The sequence below is a fragment of the Carassius auratus genome, chromosome 25 (genome assembly GCF_003368295.1).
Source record: "Carassius auratus strain Wakin chromosome 25, ASM336829v1, whole genome shotgun sequence".
Classification (NCBI taxonomy): Eukaryota; Metazoa; Chordata; class Actinopteri; order Cypriniformes; family Cyprinidae; genus Carassius; species Carassius auratus.
In genome coordinates, this window is record NC_039267.1 from 14,499,700 (window position 1) to 14,524,111 (window position 24,412).

At 35.9% G+C, this 24,412-nt stretch overlaps 1 protein-coding gene across 2 annotated transcripts; it reads left to right on the forward strand.

The window, feature by feature from the left end:
* Positions 1-2,926: 2,926 nt before the first annotated feature.
* Positions 2,927-24,329, forward strand: LOC113043440 (WASP like actin nucleation promoting factor). 2 transcript variants are annotated; one of them, XM_026202834.1, is made up of 11 exons: positions 2,928-3,337; positions 8,970-9,104; positions 9,194-9,280; positions 9,476-9,572; positions 11,994-12,017; positions 15,824-15,998; positions 16,825-16,867; positions 19,036-19,189; positions 21,003-21,520; positions 22,751-22,856; positions 23,214-24,329. In XM_026202834.1, exons 1-11 carry the CDS (start codon positions 3,233-3,235, stop codon positions 23,273-23,275), a joined length of 1,506 nt encoding a protein of 501 aa, XP_026058619.1. In that variant the 5' UTR covers positions 2,928-3,232; the 3' UTR covers positions 23,276-24,329. The 2 variants fall into 2 exon arrangements, with proteins under 2 accessions (XP_026058620.1, XP_026058619.1); XM_026202835.1 differs by lacking the exon at positions 11,994-12,017 and having other exon boundaries at positions 2,927-3,337.
* The last annotated feature ends 83 nt before the right edge of the window (positions 24,330-24,412 follow it).

Sequence of the window (24,412 nt, forward strand, 5' to 3'; positions counted from 1 at the left end):
CATCGACAATGACATTAAAACACAGTTTAGGATTAATTCAATTAGTCCAAATGAAGTTTACATATAATTTGTATATCACTACGTCTTGAGAAACATGTCTGTAAAAATGTTAATAGATTTGAATTAGTATGGAAATAAATGTATTTTATATATATTACTTTTTTACTATGGGTGTTATCATGGCAGTAAGTTGCTGTTTAGCCACGAGAGAGAGAATGCAGAGAAGGGGCAGACACACAGAGACAAAGGAGATGACTGGGGAAAAGATACAAGAAAATGTTGACAATATTTTTTTTTACATTATTTGGAGTACTACTTGTGCACAATGCAAATTTTATTGATGAGGATTGTATGACCTTTGAATAATATCAATCTTTAAATATAAGATATTTAAAGTGCACCTAAATTACACTTATAGTTTCACTTTAGCACAATCAAATATACTTCAGTATATCTTTAGTCAGACTTCAGCACTACTTTCTTACAATTAAAGTGCATTAAGTACAAAATTAGTTGTTTCAATTTAGCAAACTTTAAGTATACCAGTTAAGTGATATGTGAATGTAAATGTATTTGTAGTATAGCATGAAATAAATGTATTTCAGATACATTTTTGTATATTTATTTTTTACTAGGGATGTCATCTGTAAAGGCTTTTCAGATTGCTAAGTGGCTGAGATCACTATTTCAGTTAAATTAACTATATTCAATTTAATAATGTGATGTAAGGGCTTTTTATGTGATATTTCATTTGATCACAATTTAGCACAATATTTCTTTTAAACTCATTAATGTACATTTTGATCACATTGTCAGCAGATGTGCCCATGTTTGTATACACAAATTGGTTAAAACAGTGGTGCCAAAGTATCCTGTCATCCACGTGACATCCATTTTTATCACAGAAGATTGAAATCAGTATACAAAATCAGATCAAGCTATGGAAATTGTTTTGTTTTTGCCCTCCTGTAAAGTTGCTGAAATACCACTTACGCCTTTCTGCTTCCCACCTATATATATAACAGACAGTTCAATCATTTTATATATCTAAGATGCTGTAATCTTCAAAGATAGTGTTCTCTTGTATTCTCATGTGTCTTGGACTGCTAAAGTTCTCCTCTTGTCTCAGTATGTGTTGAACAAGCAGTAGCAGAGTTTAACGGGAGGCCAGGTGTCCCCTGGCAGGGCTCCGCTTTCAAACACGATCCTCCATCTGTCTCTTTTTTGCCTCTCCTATCTTCATTCGTTCATCAGTAGGGAAGAACAAGGTGAACTCTGTCCCTGATGCTTTTACATAAGACTGGACGATTAATAATCAGGCATTCTAAATAGGCTAAAAGTATAGCTGTGAAAAGCTTATTTAATAACAATAATCTTAATTGTCTGATGGTAATACAATTGAGGTTTTCATTTCTGGGCTGTGGGCTCCAAAAGTTTTTTGGCTCTATGGGTTGAAGTGTTAGCTCTTAGTAATCTTGCCTTCTTAGTAATTACACTGGGTTATTGTGAAGTTTTTTGCTCTGTAATAACAGTGTAGAATGTGCTGAATCTCTATGGAAAACTGAGGTCATCATTATCTCAGGAGAAAAGACTGTCTAAACATGCAGCAGCCACACAGATATGCCAGTTGTGTGATCACTGTTATCCTCCGAATAGAATATAACTGGTGGTTTCGATAAGTGGCAAAAATGTTAAAATTACTGTTTATAGTGTGGACTGAGGAAAGCCAGACTTTCACCTCATAAAAGATCTCAGGTTGGCACAACTTCCAGGAGCTGGTGATGGGGTTTATTTATTTATACAAATGGTCAAGAATTCTAAAGAATATAACATCCCATACTAGCAGAGATAAATACTAGTAGAGATTCCATACTTGTTAAATTATTCAATATATTATAGATCAAAATTGCATGCTCGCCAAATGTAAGGGCTTTGACAATTATTTTTGGAAAAAATTTGTAAAATAATGTATTTTTGCACACACACACACACACATACACATGAAAATATGTCTGTGTGTGTAGTATATCAAAGCATATAAAATATATCAGTATATCAAATAGTCTTATATTATAATCAGTATTGATATGATGGGATTATAGTGTGTGCAAAAAAAAGTTTTTTATATATTATTTAAAGTCTAAAAAACATTGTTTTAATATTCTTCTATTTTGATAAATTCTTAATTTTTATTCTTATGTTTATATATATATAAATATATATATATATATATATATATATATATATATATATATATATATATATATATATATACAATCGTCTATTTTTCTTAATAATTAATTTTAATGTAAGATCAATATTGCTTAAAAAGCATCTTTTTAAAAACCAATAAATAACATACATAAATAAAATTACAACATTATAAGTTTTATCCTTCCACTGGAAAATATAGTCCCTTATGAAACACTGCTATGTAACAAAACTAATGATCCGCTATACTCTGCGCATATAATGAACAGGTGTTTCTCGTCATACCTAATTCTATATTATGGATTTTAGACTGTATATTTACCATTCAGAAGCCTGAATAGAAATTATCCGCTTTATTAAACAACAACATAGTTATCATTTCTTTAAAACTGAGCATTTAGATGCGTCAAATACTGTAATCAATGACGGCGCTGTGCTCCACCCCCTGCCTCAGAGGCCCCGCCCATCCCGTGCGCATCCCGTTCTCATTCTGCAGAGGCAAGGGAAAACAGGGATAGACCATGCCGAAAAACAAGGGGGGAGGATGTAGTTATTACGTACCACTGTTTTAATTAATATTCACCCACGTTTAGATATTAAAACTCAATGTATGTCATTTTATTTCAAGGTTTTTGTAACTAAACAATAACAAATGGCCTAACCAAAAAACCAACACCTTGCACCGACCGAATTCCGTTCCACCCTTTCCCAAACTGTTCCTTGAATTCTACCGTCCTCCTGCCATGTTGGATTGAAGGAGCGTTATTGCTTTAAGAGTTCGCAATGAAAGTTTATATTATGCGGTCTGTCAAAAGTGAACCAATTAAAGAATAAATAAGCCACGGGAGTAAACGAGTCGCATCTGCATCGCGCGCGCATTGAGGACAACACTACATCGGCTTTACTTGCATGCGGAGCTCCTTACGGGATGAACGGAGCGCAGGCCATGTTGATCTGTGATTGCACATAAAATCATCTAATACGAGACAAACGCTCAAGTTCATCCGCTTCGTCCGTCAACATGAGCGGCCACCCGCCCCAGAGGAGGGTGGCAAACGTGGGCTCTATCCTCCTGACCCCGCAGGAGAACGAGTGTCTGTTCAACTACCTGGGCAGGAAATGCATCGTAAGTTGTGTTTACTCTCACGGCCGACCTGTAGTCTTCACTACACATGCAAACCATATTGCTTTTCAAATATTCAGTGATGTGACGCAGACCAACGGCGGTAGCTTCTGGCGAGGACAGTTATGTTTTAACGCGTGTGTGATGTCCATCAACATCCTCCTCACTGTCAAGGGAATGAGACTCTGTGATTGAAATCACATGATGTAGTAGCCTAACTGTTGTGAGGTATCTAACGTTATATGACTTTGAGTTGGGAATTAAATATTCCTTCTGATTTTAGAGTAAATTGCAATAGGCCTTCTGCTTGAGTGAATGCTGGTTCGACAAAACCTAGTGAGCTGCCTACAAAGACAGCATCATAAGTGCAGTCTGAGTCAGCTAATTGATGCACGTGCAGATGATGCCCAGATATGCTGTCTATGTAGGCAGCTCACTTGCTACTGTCTCAGATGACCCTCAAACTCCACCAGATGTGTCGGTGAACTATCTATCTATCTATCTATCTATCTATCTATCTATCTATCTATCTATCTATCTATCTATCTCTCTATCTATCTATCTATCTATCTCTCTATCTATCTATCTATCTCTCTCTCTCTCTCTCTCTCTCTCTCTATTGCTATGTCTAATTGCATGTCTTTCTATCAGTTATTCTGTGTTTGAATCTATCTACCTCTATCTATTTCTATATCTGTGTCTTATCTGCAAATGTTTAATCTGCTATGATAACTGTATGTAACTGGATTTAGTTCAAATTACAGCACGACCTTTGTTTCTGAGTTCAGTGTCAAGTAGCTAGTTCTCAATTTCGGCTCAAAGTGTTAATACGTTTAATTATATTTAATAACCTGCAGCCATTTCTGGAAAACGTCAAATTTGCAGTAAAAGGAGACTTTGTTAGTTGTCCATGCTAAACGAAAGCTCTATTCTACAGATCTGGTTATTATATCTTATTTGGCTAAATTGTCAGAAGTAAAGATATTTGGTTTTTACGCTATTTATTTGTGATGGTCTTGTCCATCCTACTTGAGGACCCATAGTTATAGTATCTGGACGCTTGCAAATGTTTGAGAATTCAACATTTAACAAAATAAAACCAAATGATATATTTATGAAGTTATTTAATAAAGTTATGCAGTACTTTGGGATCACAACATTTTACAGAGAGAAGTTTCAAAGCTGATAAAACTGTGCATACATTAATGAATTTAAAAGGATAGTTCACCCCAAAAATAAAAAATCACCCCTTGATTTACTCATCCTCAAGCCTTGCTACTTGTATATGATTTTCTTCTTTCAGACGAGTACTTTCAGAGTTAGCTATATTAAAAATCTCTTGGCTCCTCAAAAGCTTTATAGTGGTACCAAATGGTGGTTGAGATTTTGAAGCCCAAAAAAAGTGCATCCATCCATTATTAAAAAGTGCTCCACGTGGCTCCTGGGGTTAATAAAGGCCTTCTGAAGTGATTGAGTTTGTGTAAGGAAGCATTTGTTAGAAAAGTGTCTTCATTTTTCCAAAATTCCTCAAGTGACGAGGCACGTCATGTATTTGGTTCTTAGTAGATTTTTGATCCATGTACAAGATGTTTTTTTTTTTTTTTTGGATCGTTATTCAATTGGATTGTTCAAAAAAAAAAAAAAAAATTAACGAAGTTTTTTTTTTTTTTTTTGACCTATAGAAATGGATGAGGAAGGAATAAGCTTGGCCAAGAAACATCTAGTGTTTCATTTATACATTTTGCAGGAAATCAGATTCAAAAAAATATGGCATTGTTTCCCATCAGACCTACTTAAGTTGCTCGTCCACGTCTAGGTGGAAGTGGGATGAGCGCGAGCGGTGTCAGTCCAGGAACGGCAGCCAAGAGCCGGGCCATAAAGTGGGCTTTCACAGGGAAAGACTAAATATGAGATACGTCGTTGGGGCCAAGATCCAGCAGTCATGGGTTCATTCATCACTGTGTCCCGAACCGGCACCGAAAAACTGAGGGTAGAGGGTGGACGGAATCCAAATGGCACAATAGTGAGAGAGATGGAGAGAAGGGAAAAGATAGGGGTTGGGGGTGGGTTGTGCGTGATCAGCAGTCTTTGAGGACAGGAAGTGAACTGATCTGCCTCCTTTCCATGGAGATTTGAGCTTTAATGAATAGAGCTGCTGAGCCAGTGCTGATCCAGAATCAGGTTCCCAAGCAAACCAAACCAAAGACATGATCCATGTGAAATGTTCATCTTTAATGCGTACTTATGTTCTTGGTGAAGACTTTAGCAGACAGGAATGCTGTAAAAACCTGGCGGATATCCATGAGATGTTGCGTTCAGTGTTTGTTGAGTGCGATTAAACCCAGCCAATCGATCAAAACTATAGGTTAACATGTGAGAACGTTTGGCTGCTTTGAATGCAATGAGTGTACATTGTTTATATCATATGGAAACTAGACTGTTTCTTGAATTTCTGAACTCTGAATACAGTAGTTGAAGGTTCAGCGATGTCCTTGAATCACTCGGCCCACCAAGACCGAACGCGTGCTCGTACTCAAATGCTGAATGTGCAGTCTAGAGCACGAGGAAGCAGTTTTTCATCCGAAGAAATGAAGGGAAGCCTTGTTTCATTGATGCTGCTGTTACTGACGTGGCAGGATCGCAATGAGAGGAATAGTTAACCAGAGTTCTCTTTTTCTGCCTTCCTCTGAATGAAAGTAATTGTGCATTTAGGTTTATTCATTCAAATATTTGCACATGCTGTTGTTAGATGTCGATGTTTTTTGGATTAGTTTTCAGAAGAATGTATTGCTTGAATGGACTTCACTGATGGATGTCTTATTTCTTTAGATAAGCAGGGTGTTTTAATTGGATTATTAAAAGTCAAAGTTTATGAAATGTTTGATATATTTAGACTTTCTATAATTTGTTAATCATTGACGTATTTTTTTTAATCCGATAACTTTGGATAATCAATTCAAATGTTTAATCGTTCGATCATTTACTTGCTATTAAGAGCGTAATTTCTTCAGTTGTTAAATTGTATTCGTTAGAATGCCTTTGAGAAACATTTACCGTTTAATACAGTTACTTTTATTATGTTTCATTGTAAAAGTAAGTTTTCAAAATGAAAAAAAAATTCAAGTTTATCAAATGTTTGATCCATTGGAATATATAATCTCTAAATTTATGAAGTATTTCTTTTAATCGGATTTTTTTTGTCAAATATGTTTCTGAACTATCGAGTAAAGTTGAAGTAATTACAAATTGTACAGTTAATTTTTCTTAATTATTTTAACAATTAAAAATCTGCTCGTTTCAGTTGATCATTGGTTGATTTGTTTTTCTGTTAATCAGTTGATTAGAGATTCTGATTACTGTTTAATTTGTAGATGTATTTCTCCAATGATTCAGTGTGGTTGCAGTCCTGCAGACAGGTGGTTTCTTGAGTTATTGCTCAGTGAAAACACTAGGTCTGTATTGATCAGAGACTTCATTCAAATATTTGTGGTAGTGTTGAATGCTAAAGTGTGCAGTAAACCACAGGACGGGGTTTCCTTGGTCTCCTGTAATTGCTCAGCATTAGCTTGTATGTGTGTGAATGTGTGTGTTACTTGTCCATGGAAAATATTTCATCTTCTGTGAGATCTTGGCTGTCCTCCCTATGACAGTATTGCCAAGACACTGGCCTATTTTTCCCTTCGGTAACCCGTGTCCTGAAAAAGTGTTCGAAATGCTGCTTTCAGTCATGTGCATGGAACGCAGACACTCTTCGAGTAAGAGTCCCTATGGAGAAAGAATAAAAAGCCCCATCAAGTGTGTCTCCAAGTACTTTTCTGCAGTTTATATTACAGCAGTATTTGATATCTGCAGTGGCCGGTGTGTGCAGCGTGCAACATCATGCAGTACTCATACACTGATTTCTGTGCATTTTTTGGTCATGTTTACAGTTTCTGCATGAAATTTAGATGCAGATCTGTCCAGAATGCAACCCTGCTACTGTAAATACAGGTGATGAGAATAACTACATAAGAGTATGCACATGTGCCAGTGTTGGTGCATTGCATTGTTATTTTTATTCTTAACATATTGTTTTATATTTATTTATTTTTACATTTTAGGATTGAAAAATTTGGTTTGGTTCAGATTTTCCATCACATTTCGCAATTATTAATTCTTTATAGTGTTTCTTTATTATCAATGTGTGTTTGTATTATACTTCTACTAAAGTTTGTAGGATTTCACATTTATTTAAATGCTTTGATAGATCAAGTTAATCAAAGGAAAAATTCATCTGAAACGAAAATGTGTAAAAAAAAAATCATTAGCAGGCCATCCGAGATATAGATGAGTTTGTTTCTTCATCAGAACAGATTTGGAGAAATTTAGCATTAGGCTACATCACTTGCTCACCAATGTATCCTCTGCAAGTGAATGGGTGCCGTCAGAATGAGAGTCCAAAGAGCTGAAAATCATCACAATAATCCACAAGAACCCTTCAGTTCATCAACTGAAGGGTAACTATTATGCCCCTTTTTACAAGATTTAATATTGGTCTTGGGTGTCCCCAGAATGTGTCTGTGAAGTTTCAGCTCAAAAGACACAACAGATCATTTATTATAAAAGCTGGAAAGTGTCATTTTTGGGGGTGTCCTCAGCAGCTCAGATGTTGGGAGAAAATGAAGACACTTATGTTCAGTCTTACATCCAAACAAAGAGCACCGGGATAGCTTACGGGACATTATTGAAGTTACAGCTGCTTCATGCAGGACAGCGCACAACTGCTGAGGGCGGAGACTGTAGCAATGCAGGGCTGTCAATCAACCCCTGTGGTCCCTGTGTCAATCACACTGCATGAGAATCCAAACAGCAGGCCTGACTTGGTTTAAAGGGGATTGAGAAATGAGTGGGTGGATTGTTATCATTGTAGCGTGGCTGTTCACACACTGCCAACACACACCTATGTCCCATGTAAAAAAACACAATTCTATAATCCAAAAAATGATTCCTCCAGTGAAAAATGTCCTCTCACATCAATATCCAGCAACATATTTGTTTTGGACTGTTTCTGCTTACAAACAGTACTTGATCTGTCCATAATTCTCTCTTGATTTAAACAAAATGACTTTTCCAGTGGATAAAGGAATGTCATGGATGGAGGGGTAACACTTTATTTTACAGTCCTGTTGTTCATGTACATACCTATACATGTATTATTATAGAAATTACAATAACTAGGTAATAGCTAACTGCTAATCCTAAACCTAGCCCTACCCCATGTAGTTACCTTATAGCACCAGCAAAGTGCAACTGGTAGAGGACTGATTTGAAGTTAAAAACATCTTAATAATGGTTTAGATTTTAAAACCATACAGCTTTTCACTTCACAAGACAATAGATTTACTGGAGTCATTTGGATTACTGGATTATTGTAATATTTTATCAGCTGTTTGGACTCTCAATCTGGCGGCACCCATTCACTTCAGTGGCTCCATTGATGAGCAAGTGATGTAATGCTAAATTTCTTCAAAACTCATCTACACCTCGGATGGGCTGAGGGAAGAGTACATTTTCAGCAAATGACTGAAAATGTGTTTTTGTTTACTCTTAATTTTAGGTTGTTTCATGAAGTTCACGATTGTTTTGGTTTTTGCAGACCTTGTGCTCAGCGGTGGTCCAGGTGTACGGGGCGGACAGGAGCTCGTCCTGGATCAAGAGGTGCTGTGGTGTGGCCTGTTTGGTCAAAGACAACCCTCAGAGGTCTTATTTTATCCGTGTCTTTGATATCAGGGTGAGCTCTCTGAGATCAAATAAACAGCAAAGATATCAGATCTTAGACCTTATAATAATAAAAAAAATGGTCTTTCTCATTTTTTGCAGGATGGAAAAACAAAGTTTGAGCAGGAGCTCTACAATAATTTCAAAATCAGTAGTTTGAGATCCTACTTCATTACCTTCGCCGGAGATGTGAGTGTTTTTTTTTCTTCATATTTCACGTTGTTGACCATTAGCGAGAAAGCAAACAGAGAGAACTAGGAAGAGATGTTCTGTGTAAAAGTTTGTTTGGCGAGTCACTTTCTTGTCGTTCTTGTAAAACTGCTTTTAGCATTAGTGCGGATGTGATTGGGCTTTTTTGGTCATATGGTGTGTTTTGCTCTTTAGTCTTGTCAGATGGGCCTCAACTTTGCCAGTGAAGAGGAAGCCAAACGATTTCGGAGCGCACTCAACGAACTGCTCAACAGACGACAGAGGAAAACTGGTAAATGTGCTGCTTTTAATTACTTTCCTTTTCTTTGAAGGGATGATAGTTCACCAAAAATAAAAATGATGGCATTATTCATTTACTCACCCATATGTTGTTCTAAATCTAATCCACATGACTTCCTTTTTTGATCTCGATTCAGTTTTATTTTTGGATGAACTCCCTATCAACTGATAAGCTTTACATTCAGTAGTAATCAAAAAATATGTCTAAATTAGTGTCTTATTAGTGTCTAAAACATATCCTCCCAAATCTGTGTTTCTCATTATAGTTCACCCAACAATGAGAATTATAGTTATCTTCATATGCTGTTTAATTCAATTGGTTCTGGTTTGGATTCTGATATACCTATAAATACAGACACAGTGCATGAATATAAACTTTTATATTGATAAATGTAAATATGAGTATAAACTAGAGGTCGACCAATTGATTTGTAATGCTGATTAATCTGCGCTGATTAATCTGCACTGATAGTTGATTACAAAGACTATCAGTTATCGGCAAAAATCCATACCTTTAGTACGGGTCAATTTTTATACCATAGAAATCTCATAATTCTTGTCACTAGTGTCAATATCATAAAAAGTAATACTAGCCTAAAAAAAGTGAGAAATGGGTCAAAAAGAGATTTTCTCTCTTTTGTTGTTGGATTAACATGAATGACGGCCAGCAGGAATATTAGACTGCTGTCACTTTAAGAGCTGCCCGGATCCAATATACTGTTACACACCTGTTTTCTATGTCTCTGTCTTGATTACAAAATGTAAATTAAAAAGGATTATATCTTTCAGTATAATGAAAGTTTATGAGAACTGCAGTTAACTAGCTTTAAGATGACTAGAAAAAATGATGATGACTTGTGATTTTATAATAGTTTTGTGTGAGGAACAGACTAAAATATTAATTGTTATTAGTTCAAATCTGTCCACGCAGTCCAGCTCCTGACATTTCATCAGAGAATCCGACATCCCAGTTCACGAAACCATTCTGACTGGTTCAGTTTTTGGATCCAACTCAATTAACTCACTATAAACCTACATTTTAGTTTGTCTGCGACACAAATAAATGGTATGACTTTGAAGATGAATTTAAAAAAAATCATTCATTGTAATGTCATGGAAAAGCGCAACCAAAAAGTTTTTTTAAATATCTCCTTTTGTGTCCCACAAAAGAAAAAGCAAGTCATATGAGTTCATAATGACATGCGGATGAGTTTGTCATTTTTGGGTGAACTTTTCCTTCAACACACTCACTTTTTCTCGTTAACCTGTTATTTCCTGTTGCCGGCTGCTCATTAGTTATGTTCATCTCTCCCCATCTTTCCTACTGTTCCTCTCCATCTGTGGTTGTAATCTCTGTCGTAGTTTAGCAAGTGTGCTGGTTTTCTCTCCATAGCTTGTGTCGTAAAACCTGCACAGTGGCCCTTTTCTCCTCATGTCCCTCTTGTAAACGCAGCAGTCTCTCTCCTCACTTCCTGGCTGGGTTCCAGTACTTCCTGCTCTGTTTTGCATGCTGGGCTTTGAAGTTTAGGCTTCTCTCTGCACTAACTGATTTTTAAAGAGGCCCTGGTGCCTTATACGCCTCCTATGTCTGCCTTGCCTGCCCTCTCTTTACATTTAATGTGGTTGAATTCCGAACAAACATGTTTCATCACTTCTCAGTTGGATTACATTTACGCACAGCGAATTGTTTGCAAACTCTAATGAATCAAATAATAAAAAATAAAAAAAAAATATTAAATAGAGCAAGCCTTCATAGCGTAACGTAAACAGCAAAGATAGCAAGTTTTTTAAAATGAAAACAAAAAGAAATGTAAAATCAAAGTTGCTGTCGGTGACAGGAATTGTTTATTTTTTTCACGCGAATACCAACGTATTCACCGTCTGTGATTTTCTTTTATTTTACTTTAGTGTGAAAACCAAATCTGCCATAATTTCCTCAGTATTCGCGTCATATTTGCCAAGCGCTGCCATGCACAAATGCGACCACCTCAAATAATTAGCACAATCTTAACAAATTTTTCGCAAATACGACTATTTTGGACACGGTCTAAAGCCCTGGTTTTCACAGTAGCAGATTAGAGAAACACTTCACCTTTAAGTTCAAGGTTATATGAACTTATGAACGAACCACAAATGTTGGTGCTAAAAATGTGACGATAAACCTAGGGCTGCCAATTAATAAAGTAAACCCTAAATAAAACTTAATTTATGGAAGTTAGTGTTTTGAGAAAGGGCGAAGAGCTCAGGGCACCTCTGTTTTCCATCTTGTTCCCTAACCTTTCCAAAACTAAAGTAATTTAACCATTCCCTTCTCCTCTGGGTGACCTGCTAACTGTCTCCCTCTCTGTTACTGACCTCACTAGTCTTTTAATTCGGCCTCCACATTTTAACAGTCTTAATTTTGTTTTTGCAGAGAAAAGGCGTGACCCACCAAATGGTATGTGTCCTGGTACTTACATTCACTTATGAATTTACTCCTAATGTAATCAGAGCTCATCGGTTTGCTTGTTTTTGTTGTTGTTTTAAATTCCCTTTTTGACAGAATTATGCTGAAATGCGCACACACGCACATAATGTATCTTCCACAGAAATCAAAACAGATTCTTGAATGAGTGTCGTCAGGCATGAGCGTGATTCACACAAACACAGATCCACATTGTAGATGACCTAGATGAGAGTAGTGTCCAACCGCTGACTGGAAGCCTGAGGTCAGTCTGTGCGCTGGGTGCCGTGTGTATGCCACATGGATCATTCCATGCCACTGCGACTCGCTCCCATTCTGTTACATCACAGAGACCATGTTTCCTCACTTATGTAGTTTATAGGTTTTCTCATGGAGGTTTATGGCACTGGTCTGAGTGAGTGAGTGACGTGACATACAGCCAACTATGGTGACCCATACTCTGAATTCGTACTCTGTGTGTGTGCACTTTGGATGGGTTAAATGCAGAGTATTGAATACACACACACACTGTGAACACACACCCAGAGCAGTGGGCAGCCATTTATTTTGCGGCACCTGGGGAGCAGTTGGGGGTTCGATGCCTTGCTCAAGGGGACCCCAGTCATGGTATTGCTGGCCTGAGACTCGAACCCACAACCCTAGGGTTAGGAGTCAAACTCTCTAACCACTGGGCCAAGACTTCCCACATATATATTTTTGATGTCCCTTAGAAGCTGTAGTTGCAAGTTACTAAATGATCTTGTTAGATTTGTCAGTATCCTGCAGTAGGATATGTGTGATGCTATTTGCAGGCCTATAGTTTTTTTTTTTTTTTTGAAGAATGCTATAGGAAATATCAAACCAAATTAGGTGTTTGTTTATATATTAATTTGAGTATTTGGGGCAGGGCATAAATTATTAATAATTGTTAGTAATTATCTATTTTTTTATATTTTGTAATTTCAAAAATGCATAAAATATAAGTAATAAAATAATATAATAAAAAGTATAATTCATTAAAAATGTGGGCACCCATGCTCCATCAAATATTTGGTTAATTTTCCCAAAAGGTAAAAGACTGTAGATTTAAAATGCTATTGTAAGTTTGATTTCCTGTTGTAATTAAAGGTAAATTGTAATTTTTGCAAGTATAATCCTGAACACTCACTACGTCTGCCATTGGTTGACTAAACAGATAGCCCCGCCCCAAACTCACACCATTGGTTCAGTCAGTGTTGTTTGGTAGCAGTGTTTGTTTTTGATAGCACCACACTATTTACATTTACTTTCCAAGGGATTCAGCCTTTTTTGTTTTCGCATTACCAGCCAATCCGATTCATCTCCAGTCTGAAATGTTATTATCTGTGAAGTCAACATATTTGTTCTAGATTTGATACGGCAGCTCCGGAGGCCAGTTCCATTTTATTCCTCCTCCAATCTGTTCACATTCATAATTTCTAGCTGTTGTTCCAAGCATATTGCGCCCCTGCTTGACTACACAATGAAGAATGAAGTCATTCAAATCAGATTTCTGCGAAGCGTTGTACCATCAAAAAGCAGTTGTAATCTTTCTCCAGCACATTTCCTTCCCCTGAGCTTCCTCATTATTGATATCTGACAGAGTGAGCTCTGATATAGTTTGCTGTTGATGAGTAGAGATGCTAATCACCGATTCGCTGTGAAACATCTGTCAGTCGAAGCCAAGAACACCCTTGTGTATTAGAAAAAGCGTGGCTTTGCCTGCAGTTGAAGACTTGTAATGCTTACAGCTAATTTCACAGATTGAACTGGATCAACAGTTCCTTATGTAATATTCTGCATTGGTAATTCTGGATCTGGTGGACGGTTAGATCACAAAACTCTCTCAACTGGTTTAAAGAGCATCTCTGGAGGCTGCTTAGATTGCTATGTAGCTTCTCGCTACGGTGATATTAGCTAGCTACCGTAGCTTCACACTTTAATGCCGGGCCACAGATGAGATGATGTTCTTCACGACCTTCCTGTCCGAGTGTTTCGAGGCCAGGTGGTAGATCGGTGCTGTCTGGGGATGAACTGAACACGTCTTGACCTCAGCCTCACTTTAACACACTGCTGAAGCTCAGGGGTCGATGGACCCTCAATCTCTACAGAGGACGTCCTCTCGGGTCACGGTGGAGGTCACAGGAAGCTCCTGGCTCTCGCCCGAGGTACAGTAGGGCTTTAACAGCTCTTCTGTGGCTCCTCACGGTTCTAGTGAAGAAGTGAGCGTGTGCTTCTGAACTGAGACGTGGATGTGAGTGAAACATCTCTTGGGGACTTTGGAAATCTGACGTCAGAAGCTTGTAGTGTGAAGATCTTTTGTTTTCACTTTGTGTTACAAAGTTCTGAGAGGGGTCTTTCTTATTTAATTGTTTTTTTTTTTTATGCTTTTGGCACAAATAATTATTAGACTACATAAACAGAATTATTATTATTACTGTAGTCTTTTGGATTGTAGCTTTTGAGATACAGTTGAAAGGGATAAGGTGTTTTAAATGATTTTTAATTTTTAATTAATTTTATTATTTTTATATATTTAAATTCCATAAAAATCTATATAATATATTTGACAGTTTTTTTAAATTAGTTTTATTCATTAATATGGCACAAAATGCATTTTTATTATTATTATTAAACATTTTATGCATTTTTGATACATAAACCGATTAAGACAAATCTAAATATAATGACAAACATAATAACAATGATAATAATTATATTAGTTTTTTTTACTCCGTGAACAAAACTATTTTTATTGTATAATTTTAGAATTATAATATTGAAACCTTTTATTTATACAGTGTTATTTATACTTATTTTATGCAGTTTACATGTACATTTTGATACATTAACAGGATTATTAATCTTTTGATTTAATAATCATAATGTTTAAACATTTTATTCATAAATATTTGCTAAAAAGATTAAGAAAGATTAAGAAAAAATAATTATATTAATCAATTTTAATTATACATTTTCTTGCAGAAACTGAATAATACTATTAATAAAATTATACATCTTATAAAAAAAGGAATGCCATTATATTTTTATTATAAACATTATTATTATTATTATTATAATGCTTAATATACCTAAGGCAGTTTTTTTTTTTACAAGTAAAATTGTTATTATTTAACTGTAATGATACATAGAATTGTTAATATCATTAATAATATTATTCTTTTTTTTTTTTAAGTGTAAAATATAAACTCGTAAGTAGTAAAAAGTGAATAATTAACTTTTCCTTCTTCTTCAACACAGCAATTTAAAGGTGTTACAGTGGTTCATTTATTATTATTATTATCTGTGGATTCCGATCATGACTCTGGGCTTCACACTGAACTCTCTGACTGTCTTGAAAGCAGCTGCTAGCTAATGCTTGTGGTTTGGGGAAAGTTTGACACACAGCCTGTTGTTCAGCAGGGCTCCTTTCTATGAAAGCTGCTTTCTATCGCCCACATTTTGTTGTGATGAGAATCATTATGATGGGGCATATGTGTTTGGCTTGTGGCCGTGCTGGTCAATGCTATATTTGCATAATGCAGTCATGTTTATTTAAATGAAACCTAGCTCACGAAAGGTAGCTGAAATGAATACATACTAACTGAATATTTAAAACAGACATTTATTTTCAATCTTGCTTTAAAATGATCATGTGTGCGATTGATTCCTCTTAGCTTGCGCGGGACAGAATCAGCTGTTGTTGAGACGACTGCTGTCACTCTCACAGGGACGTGTGTGCGACAGCTCAGAGATTCTCTCATGTTTTGTCATGTGCCCAGGACCCTCTCTCCTGATGGCAACGGTGGACATCAAGAACCCCGAGATCAACAACAAACTCAATGTGTCCCACATCAATAACATGGTGCACAGTGGCCTTAACAAGAAGGAGAAGAAGGTCAAGGGCAAGAGGAAGAAGTTAACCAAGGCTGACATCGGGACGCCAAGCAACTTCCAGTGAGTCTTTAACTACAGCAGTTGCTGTACTTCCTGTGTTGGCAGGAAGTGACATCAGTAATGCATAATAAAAATGCAGTCATGTTGCTTCTTGGTTTTTTCATTTTTGTTCTCCTGTCGTTTTCTGTCCATATGCCCAAAAACAATCATTAACTTGAAATTTGTAGTGGTGTTTATTAGTTATGCTTTTAACCCTTTTTCCACAAAGAAAATGCTAATGTTAATAAATTGGACGAAAACTTACACTTGTTAACTTGTTTTTTCACATTTGATATAACAACCTACCAAAAAACTATTTAGAATTTTTGTTATTATTATTATTATTATATATGATTATTTTTTTTATTTTTTTTTATTTTTATTATTATTATTATTTTTTTTTTTTTTTTTTTTTTTTTGCAGTATTGATAATGAATATTGTCAACTTTATTTTATTTTATTTTTTTTACTAATTGATCTGGGCTTATGCCAATGTTATTTGAGAGATTTGTATAGTAAAAAAAAGAAATGTCAGTAAATTAAAATTTTTTATTACTATTAATTGTATCCTTGACTTATGCACCTTAGTTTTTAAGTGAGCATTGCACAAAATGATCCCCAAATATGTTTCCCCACTTTAAACTGAGGCACATAAGCTCAGATCAGCGTGACCTGGAGCCAGTCAGTTCCTAGAGAAATCTAGACTGATCTAGACAAAAAGACTGATTGATTTACAATATAACACACTGAGAGATTTACAAAGAAAGGTTACGTTTTCACCCTTTCCTCATGTTGTATTTGTTGTTGTTTATGCCAGTCTGACTGTGCTTAACGCTATATTTTCCAGGCACATCGGTCATGTAGGATGGGATCCGAACACAGGTTTCGATGTAAGTACACAACAACGACTGGCTCTGTCACACTCGTACGCTCTCCCAGACATATTGAAGAATCTCTGATAGGGAAACAATGCTGACCTGTGTAGTAATGGCATGATGAAATGCCTCAATAGCCTTGTGTTCATGCAGGCTGAAGCATCTGACGCCCACAGCACTACCCAGACTGCATCTGTCTGTCTGTGTATTTGCACTGTGTGCATTTTAAATGGGTTTGTTATGGAAAGATATTACAAAACTGCTGCCTATTTATGAAGCAATAAGAAATTCAAGCTACTGGTGCAATGAAATGAGATGCTGTTGCTGTTAACTAACTGGAAAAATGTGCAAATGCTCTGAAGGTTTGCATTATGCATGCAGCTGGAATGTTAAGCATGACATAATGGATGGATGTAGCTGAGATGGTTACCATTAGCAGTTTGTCCACAAGGTGGCAGGATTGTGCTGTATTTGAGAACAGCATGAATGCTGGGAAATCATGTCTAGTGCTTGCGAGGCAGAATTGCCTTGTAACACTTTCTGTGAAGCCCATATTTATAATACATTATAAGGGTATGAATGCATAATGCTTTATTAAATATGTTCTAATTCATTAACGTATTATAATAGTTACTTACCTGTGGTTATGGTTTTGTTGATACTTTATTTGAGCTTTTAAGAGCTTGGTGATTTGGAACACACAGCGAATAGTTGCAATGGATTATATTTCTGATAGTTATAATCTATTGTAAGTCTCATAACTTCCCATCTTTCTTGTGCTACTTTAACATAAAGCAATCAAAGACCGCTTCTAAGTATATAAATAATAAGAATAATATAGATTTTTTTCTCACACAGCCATAAGATCAGATGTTTAATATGACACATTTGCTTTTTTATTGTGTTATGAGTTTGATTATTTTAATGGTTCCCTTTAGACAGCTGTTGAGAAGTAACTCTGCAACTATGTCAACAAGAAGTTATTGGAGTATTATTAATATTACATAATTACAGTATAACATTCATTGTAATGCCTTAGGTTTGCCCATATAATATATTATAAATATGAGCTTCATAGAAAGTGTTACCAGAATTTCTCTCAAGATTTTAATCATCATTATCTTATCTTAAAAATAAAAGTCACCATTAACTTGCACTTAAAATGCCACTGACTTTTACTTATTTTCGTTTTACTTAATTATTAAAATAATATATAATTTACATTTTGGTAATTGGATCAAGTTTAAAAAAATACTGACTTATTTTTTACTTATTAGTTTTATTTTATTTAAATTTTAGATAAGTTTTTAGTTATCTATATAAAATTAATATAATAAAAAAAAGTGAATCTAATTTATTTTAGACTTCTTTTTATTTTTTATAATCGTTATACTTTTAAAGAAATGTAAGATAAAAATGTGAAAATAACTATGAACTTGGTGTATTTACTAATTTTGTGTTAATTTATTTTAGCCTTAATCTTTCAGATTTTTCATCTTTCTAAACCTCATACCTTCAAAAATAAGATTGAAGTTTGAAAACTGTTAAAGAAATAGTTGACCCAAAAATGAAATTGCCATTATTTACCTAATTTCCTAACCTTTATGGGTTTCTTCCCTCTGTTGAGCACGAAAAAAGATATTTTGAAGAATGTCAGTAACCGGTAGCCATTGACTTCCATAGAATGGAGAATTTTTTTTTTTTAAATACCATGGAAGTCAATGGCTACCGTCAACATTATTCAAAATGTCGTCTTTTATCTCACACTTCAGCATTCAAAAACTAACCTGCAGTGATAATCATATTTGCATAATGAGTTGTGATTCGCTCCTACATCTGTTTGCATACTGGACTGTGATTGGGCCTTTTGATTTTGCACCAATTTACTCATTATCATTAATGTGTATATATAATCTCTCTTCTTTCTTCTTCTATCTATATTTAGTTGTGCTTACTAAGGCAAGCATCACTATTACTATTGCTCATACTTAAGGTTGGTGATCTGAACAAACCCCTAACCATAAATAGAACATTTCGGCAAAAAATGTGCACAACGTTTCTGCTACGGGAATGACACGGGCCAAAAAATCTAGTTTTGCTAAACTTTCTCAATTTTCTTTTGTTGCCTTGCAAGCACTTGTATTTCATTAAAGGATTCTAGTGAATAAGTTTTTATTTTGCAGTTGAATAATTTGGACCCGGAGCTGAAGAACCTGTTTGACATGTGTGGCATCTCTGAGGCCCAGCTCAAAGACAAGGAGACGTCGAAGGTCATCTACGACTTCATTGAGAAGAAGGGCGGCGTAGAGGCTGTGAAGAATGAGCTGAGGAGACAAGGTGAGACTGATCGCTGTCATCTGTGGCCTCATCATATTCATCTGTCTGTCCACCAACCAACCATTTCAGGCCTGAATCAACAAAAATAGCCCAAAACTTCTCCAAGCTAGTTATTTTTGAGTACTTTTTCTGTCTTCTGTGAAAACAAAGTGTTGCATGAAACAGCAAAGCCAATATGTCGTTTCATGACATTAAAATAATGTGGCTGTGATGCATTCCTCTAAGGATTTTATACAGAAGTTGGGTGCATATATTAGCATTTTGTATTTGATCAATATATGTGGTTTTCCTTCAGGTCCTCCCAGGTGGTGCGGTAGGTGGAATGTGTGTGTTTCGTTCTGAGTGAAACCTGCTTAGATTTGCATGTGCTAGAGGTCTGATTCTCTGCATATTGGCATGAGATCTTACCTATATCTAATGTATCTTTATAGAATAGCATTTACATATGGATATGGAACATATGGATATGGAACATATGGATATGGAACATATGGATATGTTCCATGATTCTTCGTGTGGCATTTGTTTACTTATGTTCATCTAAAAAATAGAAAAAAAACATTTGTTGCTGATTGGTGTGGTGCAAAATTTCATTTTTTCCCTCTAGTTTTAAAGACCCCATGAAATTGACTCTGGGGAGAACACTAGACTAAATTTAGCTAACGTTACTGCTCCTTTAGTTTATAAATGGAATCTGGGTAGCTATTTTTAATTGAAAATATGTTATAAATTGTTGTTGTTATAATTAAATATCATGTATTTCAGTAATTTATTGTACTTAGTTATTATCATCATTTTTTATTATTGTTATTTTTATTGTTTATGGAATTAAATGATTACTTTTCACATAAGAGAAAATGTGTTTCACGTACATCTGCTAAAAGTGATTTTTCCTCAGTTAGAATTCCACTCGCATACAGATGCTTCAGAGCTGATGGACAGGAATTTAAAACTCCAATTTTAGTTTCATGGAGTCTTTAAATTATACTAATGATGCCTTCTCCTGGAAAGTTCGTATTTATGAGGTAGGAAGTCATCATTATGATGTGAGATGCGTTCATGTGAGGGCTGGGCGGTTTGGCCAAAAAATGATCGTGAAAATATCAGTCGATTCGAAATGTCAAATCTTTATTTTTTTTTTCAAAACAGATTTTTGTTCCAAAGTGATAGCTGCTGAAACCAGATAGTTTAAGTATTTTTTTTTCGTTCATTTTTTTTATATCATCGGTCTTCCTTGAACCATTATATTCCACACCCATGTGTTCCTGTGGCTCAGTGGTAGAGCGTTGTGTTAGCAGCGCAGGTTGTGGGTTCGATTCCCAGGGAACACGTTAGGTAAAATCTGTTAGCCTATATGCACTGTAAGTTAATTTGGATAAAAGTGTCTGCTAAATGCATACATTTGTTTTTATTTTGGTTTAATATAGTACCTCAATACCATGGTAAAAATATAACTTTATGGTTTTTAGTTATCTTAGTTAATAAAAACCTTCTGAATTGAAGCAGTGTGTTTGTGTAAAAGAAATATCAAAATGTAACAACTTCATAAACCGAAATCTCTAGCTTCCGCTAACCGTCCTATGTAAGTACGTGTGAAAGTGTCATTCCAGCAGATGACGTAGGCGTAGCGCAAGCTTCGGTGAGAAGTGACGAATGCCATATTTTCTCACTGAAACACTTCTAGATGAGAAACTGAAAGTTCAAAGATTCCCACTCATGATTAAGGCTTTGTGGCATTCAGCTCAGAAATATGGAGAGGCTGCATATTTATTTATTTATTTTAACCCTAACAAATCTGTTTCTACTCTTTCAGCACCCCCGCCTCCACCCTCCCGGGGCGGCCCACCACCCCCACCCCCTCCTCACACTTCTGGACCCCCACCTCCACCACCCCCAGTGCGGGGACGAGGAGCCCCACCACCCCCTCCACCTTCAAGGGCCCCCACAACTGCACCCCCTCCGCCGCCTCCATCCCGGCCTAGCATGGGAGCACCTCCACCACCACCACCTCCCAGCAGAGGGCATCCACCTCCCCCTCCACCTGCCCCCGCCTCCATGCCACCTCCCCCGCCACCACCACCTCCATCCGGAGGAGCCGCCCCGCCTCCACCTCCTCCTCCACCGCCTCCTCCTGGACCTCCTCCACCCCCTGATATGGACGGAGGTCACAGCGAATCAACGCCCTCGCCCTTGGGCGGGAAGTCAGCTCTGCTGGAGCAAATCAAGGAGGGCGCTCAGTTAAAGAAAGTGGAGCAGAACAACAGGCCAGTGTCGTCCACAGGACGGGACGCGCTACTCGACCAGATCCGACAGGGCATCCAGCTCAAAACGGTGAGGACTGTAGATGCTAACACATCCTGATGTGTCCCAGACAGCTGCTCACCTGTCACTGTCAGTCATCCAGTGTGTTAAAGGTTTTAAACTGCCAGTTACATGTTCATGTAGCAAATCAGACCTATATATGTTTTTACACGGTTTTATTTTATTTTTAGGTTTATAATTTCATTTTATTTTATATGCGTTTATATATAAATAGATGTGTGTGTGTATATGTGAAACAGTGCTGGTCGCAGCAATATCTTATGCAAAAACACTGTAATACTTTTTGTATAATATAATAAAAAAAAAACAATTATATAATTTTTTATTAATAAAAAATTATTGTATGATATTTGGATGATCATATATATGACCCTGGACTACAAAACCAGTCCGAAGGGTAATTATTATTTTTTTGTTTAAATTGAGATTTATACATTATTTTAAAGCTGAATAAATTAGCTTGTTATGATTTGACAATATTTGGCCGAGATACAACTAATCGAAAAATAGAAAAAATCGATATATTGTGAAAATCACCTTTTAAAGTTGTCCAAATTATCTCCTTCGCATTGAATATTACTAATCAAAAATTACATTTTTGATATAATTATGGTAAGAAATTAACTAAATATCTACACAAAACACGATCTTTACTTAATTATTAAATAATAATAATTTTGACCCATGCAATGTATTTTTGGCTTTTTGACCCATGTTTTTTTTTTGCTACCTATGACTTGTTTTGTACTTCAGAATATATATATAAAATGTATGTTTCACAAGGGACACCTTATGCTCACCAAGGATGGATTTATTTGATCAAAAATACATTACCAAAAAAAAAAAATGGTAATACTGAAAAATATTACTACAATTAATTTGAATGTACGATATTTTAAAATGTAATTTATTTCTGTTATGCAAAGCTGAATTTACAGCAGCCGTCGCATGAAATGTTTCATTTATCCATGTTAAAAACCGTTGTGCTGCTTTATATATATATATAATAGAAAGTTCAAAAGAACAGCATTTATTTAAAATAGACCTCTTTTGTGATGATTTTAATGTTTATAAAAAAATATCAAATTACTGTCGATTTTGATCAATTTAAATGCATCCTTGAATTAAATTATAAAAAAATAAAAAAAACAAGTGTGAGTCCTCAAATACTTTCAGAACTTGTTGTAGGAGGCATTATCTTGGTCTGATTGTCTGACAGCTTTCCTCTTGGATGTTCAGGTATCAGATAATGACTCAGGACCACCCACCCCTGCTCAGTCAGCAGGCATTGTCGGAGCTCTGATGGAGGTGATGCAGAAGAGGAGCAAAGCCATCCACTCCTCGGGTAAGTGCTTGTTTCAGGCTCTCAAAGGTTTGTTCAAAACAGGCCACTCAACTGCTGTTGATCCAGATAAATTGAGTTTGCATACTAAAATATGCTCCATTACGTTTTTAAGATGACATGGCATGTCAAGCCCAATTTAAAAGATTATTTTTGTGATGTGACAGATTATGACTCTTTTCCTCTTCATTCTCAAATCGCAACATTCCCATTTAAATCAATGTTTTTCTGACGTAGATTAATGCTAGTGTCAAGGGCATTATTTCATACTCTAATATCCTTTGAGTTTGTGCGTTAATGGTATTGTCAGTAAATTATGAAATATTTATGGAGGTTATGCATTTTTTTTTTGGTCCTCAGATGAAGATGAGGATGATGAGGATGATGAAGACTTTGAGGATGATGACGAATGGGATGATTAATCCCGCAACACTAACCCCAACCAGTAGACTAAGTGATACTAAATTCTCATTTCCCAAAATTTTACTCCCATTCTGTTTTTTTTTTTTTAAATCGCTGTATATTTTTGTTGCCTTTTTTTGTTTGTTTTTTTTAAATACTCTGTGCAATACCCCTCATGTAATCTGTAAAGTATTGTCATTTATCCTCTGTAAAATAATCTCCTGGAATAACCATGTGATGTTTTATGCCAGGATTCATGATTTGTTGACCTGAATGTTTTTGCTCCCCTGTGAGTGGGGAAAGGGAGATGGACGGGACGCTCGATGTCCTTATTGTTGATTAATGATTTAGATAACACTATTTTCATACCCTACTTTTCTGTACCTTCGATTTTCTTATTCAAATCCTAGTTTAGCATTCTTAGATTTGGTAAGAGGTTCTCCTATCAGAATATGTATGTCCCCTGTATTGTTTCCCTTGTAAATGTACACCAGGCTGATATATTGAGGCTATATATATTTTTGCACGGATAACAAAGACATTTCACTACAGGATGAGAACACATTGGCTGAACACGTTAAATATGATTTCTGTGGTAATCACGATCAGCGTCACACTACATTGCACATCACAGAGTAGACCGTTCGGAGTTTTTGATTTCACTTTATTAACAAGAAAATAATATACGGTAGATTCCAACCGGAAAAATCGTGAGTACAGCTTGCTCCTAAATGTGAAAACCCATCCATTCACAAATACAGAATTTCATTCATGTCAAGAAAAAAAAAACACACACACACACATACAATTCAAACTTCCATTTGTTAGATGCTTTTGCAGGTCAACGCTTGACTGATGACTACATTTAAGGCGATGGAAAAAACATCAACAGCAAACTTTGTGTACAATTAATGCTGGTTTAACAGTATTGTCTGTCTGAACGGATTTTGCTCTCCTTGTCCTGTAAGGATAGTGCTGAAAAAAATGTATAATTGATATCAAATCTTACATGAGGGTTGGAATGTGGAATGAAAACACTAAATTCTATACTTAAATAAATGGTATTATTTACAAACCTGAGATATGGTGCTTTTCTTTTTAGTAACCTGCATTATTTGAAATGCATGTATATTTTAACTTGTAGCTTTACCAACTTG